Source organism: Molothrus aeneus, chromosome 15, assembly GCF_037042795.1.
Source record: "Molothrus aeneus isolate 106 chromosome 15, BPBGC_Maene_1.0, whole genome shotgun sequence".
Taxonomy (NCBI): domain Eukaryota; kingdom Metazoa; phylum Chordata; class Aves; order Passeriformes; family Icteridae; genus Molothrus; species Molothrus aeneus.
Window position 1 is genome coordinate 3,159,157 of NC_089660.1, and position 6,053 is coordinate 3,165,209.

General features: G+C 51.6%; 1 protein-coding gene across 1 annotated transcript; it reads left to right on the forward strand.

Moving 5' to 3' along the window:
• Positions 1-983: 983 nt before the first annotated feature.
• Positions 984-5,625, forward strand: MSX2 (msh homeobox 2). The gene is made up of 2 exons (XM_066560220.1): positions 984-1,347; positions 4,708-5,625. The coding sequence occupies exons 1-2, from the start codon at positions 984-986 to the stop codon at positions 5,130-5,132; spliced, it is 789 nt and encodes a 262-aa protein (XP_066416317.1). The 3' UTR covers positions 5,133-5,625.
• Positions 5,626-6,053: the final 428 nt, after the last annotated feature.

Here is a 6,053-nt window from a genome sequence, read left to right on the forward strand (position 1 = left end):
GCTGTAATTATAAAAGCTTTTTAAAGGACACTCTTTATTCATACCACTGGTAGGAAGTCAAAAAGTGAGAGAATCGCTTTCATAGTACTGGTTTGATATGACTTTTAATTAAGGGCTGCGTGCCCCTAATTTATTAAAGCTCATCTTTTCATCACGTGTATAATTGACGCTGAAGAAAAAAAAATGATAATAATTACAGATCTAACCTCTGCAGAGTGGTTTTGCCCGACTTGGGTCCTGCTGCCGTGGAAACGCAAACAAGAAAAAAAATTGGGATGAAAAAACAGCGGCGCGCGTTTCTCCGGGGGTCTGCTGCATCCCGAATCCCGAATCCCACATCCCGAATCCCACATCCCGAATCCCACATCCCGCATCCCACATCCCGAATCCCCAGACCCCGCTCCTCCGCGAAAGGGACTCGTTTTTGGGGGAGATGGAGGGAAGGGGCGGACAGACCCCTCTCGGGGAGGGTCGGCGGACGGGGATAAGCCAGGATGAGCCCGGGGGTGCCGCGATGAGCCCGGGGTGCCCCGGGATGAGCCGAGCCGGCGGCGAGGGGCGGGGAGGGGGGGCAGAGCCGCGTTCCTCTGAAGTTCCCTCTTGGCCTCATCATCAGCCTTAATTACCGCGGCGGTTTTTTTTTTTTTTTCCCCCTGGCTTTGCTGTGATTACAGCCCTGCACGGCTCCTCGGCGGGCCGCCCGTGTCATTAACCCCGTGTCATTAATTGGGACCGGGAACGGGGGCGGGGGGCCGGGAACTCCCCGCGAGCGGCGCCGGCTGGGCCCGCCCCCCTCCGCGCGCTCAGCCAATAGGAGCCGGCCGTGTGCTACGTCACTCGGCACGGCGGGCTCTGATTGGGCGTTGGGGCGGCTCCCCCGCTCGGGCAAGGAGGACAGCGGCGGGGAGCCCCAGAGGGGGAAAAGGGGGGCGGCCGGGCCCGCTCGCCGCACTCGCCGGGCAGCGCCAGCTCCGCGCACCGCCATGGCTTCCCCGCACAAGGCCAAGGACGTCTTCTCCTCGGACGAGGAGGGCGCGGCGGCCGGCGCCGAGGAGCACCACAAAGTGAAGGTGTCGAGCCTGCCGTTCAGCGTGGAAGCGCTCATGTCCGACAAGAAGCCGCCGCCCCTCAAGGAGCCGCCGCTGCCCGCGGCCGGCGGCAGCGCCGACGGGGCGGCCGTGGGCACCTCCAGGAACCTGCTGCTGGCGGGCCACGGCTCCCGGGACGCGCACAGCCCGCCCGGGGCGCTTACAAAAACCTTCGACACCGCCTCGGTGAAGTCGGAGAACTCGGAGGACGGCTCGTCCTGGATCCCTTCGGAGGCCGGCAGATATTCCCCGCCGCCAAGTGAGTGCTCCGGGGCCGGGCGGGATGCGCTGGAGCGCGGAGATGCGTGCGCGTAGATTCTGTATTTTATATCCTGTGTTCCCATCCAAGGGCTCCCCCATCCAGGCTCCAGGCTGGATGGGGGCCCTGAGCAAGCCGGTCTAGGGGAAGGTGTCGCTGCCCATGGAAGGAGGTGATTTTAAGGTCCTTTCCAACCTAAAATATTCTGCGATTCCGCTATGCTTTTTACAGGTATTCATATGTGTGTCATATTCCCATTTGTTACTTATTTATTATTATATATTGATATTTTTGTGTGTTTATAGAGTTAAATGTTTCTATACATCACTACACGGATGTATATGAACACAGACCGAGTTCAAAGCCTTAGAAAGATCCGAAATCACCAGGGACCAGCTCTTGTCCCGACTCGAGGCCCCCTGGCAGCCGCTCCGTCCATTGACCTTACCCCGTTGCGACAGCGCTGCCATTTCTCCCTGCGCCTTTCTCCCATCCGCGGTGCGCTGCAATCTCTCAAACTCGGGAACTGTCCCTTCCAGCCTTGGGCTGTCTCTCCATGCCTGCCTCCGGAGCCTGTCCAAGCTCCCCGAACTGCTCCCGACCCCTTTGTCCCCCCCGCGATCCCTCTCGACGCCGTCCCCGCCTTAGGGACTCTCGGTGCGGAGGTGACAAATGACAACTGAAACCCCCCCTGGCAGTCCGAGCCGCCTTTCGCTTTCGGAGCGACACCTTATAAGATAAGCGAGGGAAAAAAAATATTGCTTTTTAGGAATTAAAAGCCCCCGAACATCCTTCAGGGAAGGGGAAGGAGCATCCCGACACCTGTACCGGGTTTATCCGCTCTGCTCCGTGCATCCCAAACTTTCCTGGTGGAAATTAAATACTCTGCTTTATTTAAGTTAGAGGCTTTACAGGCGTGAACTGTCTCAGGGAATTTACTCCTCAATCTAATATTGCGAGAGGAAAGTTTAGTGTTGTTACAGCTTTCCTTATTATTTTTTTTTTAAACAATAATTTCGATTTGGCTTTCATCCACTTCCTTTCTTTTATGATAAACCCGAATTAATTTGATTTCTATCGTGCTGGGAGAGGGCAAGAGGAAGGCATTCTCTGTGTAGCTCCAGTTTTTAATTTTCATGTGCCCTCAAATGTGCTGGAAAAAACATGGAAAAAAGTGTGTGCCCCTACTTGGACCCTTTCTCTAAATCTGCCCAAAACCCCACACTTAGACACTGCCTAATAATCTCCCTCTTTATTTTTTCCCCTTCGAAATTCCTCCTCTTTCTCTTAGAAAATTGTTTGTTCTCGGGATCGGCAAAAGAGTTTTGTGTAGGACTTCGGTAGCTGGGAGTTCCTGTGACTTCAGAGGGATTTGGGGAGAAAACCGAGGATCAGGGAGGGGAAGGTCCTTCGGCCTCGACACTTTTCCTCATTTCCCAAAACCGCCTGTCCATGGAGAGTTTTGACATTAAAAACAGCCCTCAATTTATTATTATTAATATCAACATTGTGGGTGGGATGAGCTGGGGGAAAAGCTGGAAAAGTTCGAATTTTGAGGAACACGGAGAGGGAACCCTCTCCAAATTATGGGGGTTTTTGTCCGATATTGGCCGGGAAAATGAGGATAAAGAGAAAAAAAAAACGGGGAAACAAATCAGTGAGAGGAAACAAATCAGTTTGGGGACTGGCACGGGATAAACGCGATTCCGGGTCCCTGCTGTTCCCAGAGCCTGGCAGCCCCTCGGGATGGCGAGGGCAGGAGCCTGGGAACGCCGGGCTGTGTCCTGGAGGGAATATTCCAATATTCCCCGGCGTTGCATGGAATATTCCCCGGCGTTTCATGGAATATTTCCCGGGATTTCATGGAATATTCCCCGGGATTTCATGGAAAAGTGCGTTGCTGTTCCTGCGCGGCTCCAGCCGAGTGGGTCAGGCTCAGCCCAGGGCTGGGGAAGGCGCTGGGACAGGGAGCCACGGGCACCCAAAACCCTGTCCCAGTCCTGGGAGAGCTTCACTTTGGGAAGAGAAGGGAATTGGGTTTAAAACTAGCGTGGAACAACGCGGGGAGAGGCAGGGAGTCAGGGTCGGTTTGCTGTCGTTTGAATTTAGTGCAATTTTAGAAGTGAATCAGCTGTCACGGTGAGCACCTGAATTATTAAAATGCCCTGGTAGGATCACAGGCCAGTACTTGAAAAGTTGTTTCCTAGAAGAGCTTTATTTTTTTGTTTTCAGTATTTCAGTAGTTTGTATTCTAAAGGAAGAGCAATAAGACAAGTTTAACTTTTTCTGCTGCGTTTTCTCCCTGCCCTTTCTGAACTTTAGAACAATTCCCTCATGGGATTTTTTAAATTGCATGATACTTGCTTAAACAGCTTCTTAGTCTGGCTTGCTCAGAAAAATAAAAAATAAAAGAGAAAAGTGAAACGAGTACAGAAAACCCAAACTGCAAATACTGATAAGTGCTTGAAGCAGATACCACGGCAATGTGAACCAAATTCAGCAGCCCGGGTGTCACTTCTGTGTCCAGTCAGGGTGACTCGTCCTGTGCCCCAGAGTGAGCAAATCACAGCCAAATTACCGAGCTTTTGAAGTCAGCCGCCTGCTTTTTAGTTATTCTTTAAATTGCAAAATTATTAGTGAAATGCTAAATTCATCTAAAGGCAAGTCAGCTCTTTGCCATCCGGGGAATATTGCCTGACCTGGCTGGGGCTTAAGGCAGGCACAATAGGTGGTGGATTCTCTGGCTTTTATTGGCTACAAAATGCTGAAGTTTTGTCTGGGTTTTGGTTTATTTTTTTAATTGACAAATGTTATAAAAGCTGCATGTTGAATTAAAGGAGAGATGCTTTCTTTTTTGAGCTTGTTGGGTTGTTATACTGGTTGATAATCAGAAAAACACACACTGAAAAATCAAAATTAATAAGCAGAGGAAAAACTTGATTTAAAAGAAAATAATAGGAAGAAAAAATGTCCAGTTAACAAAACCACAAAAACTGTCAGACCTTCTTCAGCTGTCACTTGTTGGGGACAGGGCTGGACTCTCCTCTTGCCCACTGTCCTTTTGGGAATCTCCTGCTTTTGTGGTGTTTGTGCTTTCCTGGAGCTGTGCAGCAGCCCAGCTAGTTGGTTTGTGTGCTCTAGAGCCCTGTGAAGTGACCTGTGAATTCTCTGTGCCCTTTGAAATTGCTGAGGCAAAATTTCCCTTCCATCAGCTGGAGTGCTGTGAATTTAAGTTCGATCGGGAAAAGATTTCCAGCTCCCCTTGCCAAAGGATGCCGTGTTTGGAGGGGACCCTTGGGACGCCCAGCAGAGCCCCGGGGTGTCCCTGCTGCTGTGCTAACCCCTCTCCCTTCCTTGCAGGACACCTGAGCCCCACTGCCTGCACCCTGAGGAAGCACAAGACCAACAGGAAGCCCCGAACCCCGTTCACCACCTCCCAGCTGCTGGCTCTGGAGCGCAAGTTCCGCCAGAAGCAGTACCTGTCCATCGCCGAGAGGGCCGAGTTCTCCAGCTCCCTCAACCTCACAGAGACCCAGGTCAAAATCTGGTTCCAGAATCGGAGGGCCAAGGCCAAGAGACTGCAGGAGGCCGAGCTGGAGAAGCTCAAAATGGCAGCCAAGCCCATGTTGCCCTCGGGGTTCAGCCTCCCTTTCCCCATCAACTCCCCCATCCAGGCTGCCTCCCTGTATGGCACATCCTACCCTTTTCACAGACCTGTGCTCCCCATCCCGCCCGTTGGACTCTATGCCACTCCCGTTGGATACAGCATGTACCACTTATCCTAAGAAGATCCGACAGACAAAGCCTCAGACAGACAGGCAGACAGACAGACAGACTTCCTGGTGGATCCTGTCCAGCCCTGAGAAGGCAGAACCCCAACCAGTACTGGCCATTCCTTCTGCACGCTTCTATCTGGCATCCTGAGTTGTTCTGGGAGTTTGCTACGGGTTGGGCGTCTCCTGAGAGTGCTCTGAGCACTCAGAGTCTGCTCCTCAAAGCAAAAAAAAAAACCACAAAAACCAAAAAAAGCATTAAAATCAACAAAAAAAATTTATTTGTGAGTAAATGTAGGGGTTTTATCCAGTGGAAGTAAAACTAGGTTAAAAAAGAGTGGGTGAAAAAGCAAATTTATCATACGGAGGCAGAAATTCCCTGACACCTTCCTGGCAGGGCCCAATGGGTTTAAAATGAGAGGGGTGAGTGCCCTCGAGCCATGCTCTAAGTTACCATCCCTTCACCTGGGGGCAGGGGGGAGGGAAATAAAAAGGTCTAATCGAAGTTTTGTTGTTTGGTTGTTTTTTTGAAGACAGCAGAGCCCGTAGCTAGAGACGTGTAAATAGAAACTAGAGCCGGTAGAGGCTCAGTGAAGTTCAGAGCCAGCAAATTCCTGCATTTCTGGGGGGAGGGCAAAGTTTTGCATCCCAAACCTCGGCAAGATGAGCAGCAGGGCCCCTAAATGTAGAGCCCAGCTTTGCCCAGCGTGGCTCCTGTAATGCCTTTCTGTGTATAAATAGCTTCGGCCTTTGTAAAGCACTGGCAGGGGAGGTGAAGAGCAAAGGAGGGTTCCTAGGCAGGCTGGTTTTTATCTCTTCCTATTGGCATGCTTAGAAATTTTTGGCTGCAGCCAGGTAATCTTGGCTCTGCAATGCTCTTGGGAAAGCTGGAGAGAGGGGAGAAACAGAGGGCTGTTCCCAGAAAGGATTGTT

Coding starts and splice junctions, on each gene's coding strand:
- MSX2 (XM_066560220.1), top strand. CDS start 984: ATGGCTTCCCCGCACAAGGCCAAGGACGTCTTCTCCTCGGACGAGGAG. Junction 1,348..4,707: donor CAGATATTCCCCGCCGCCAA/GTGAGTGCTCCG, acceptor CCTTCCTTGCAG/GACACCTGAGCCCCACTGCC.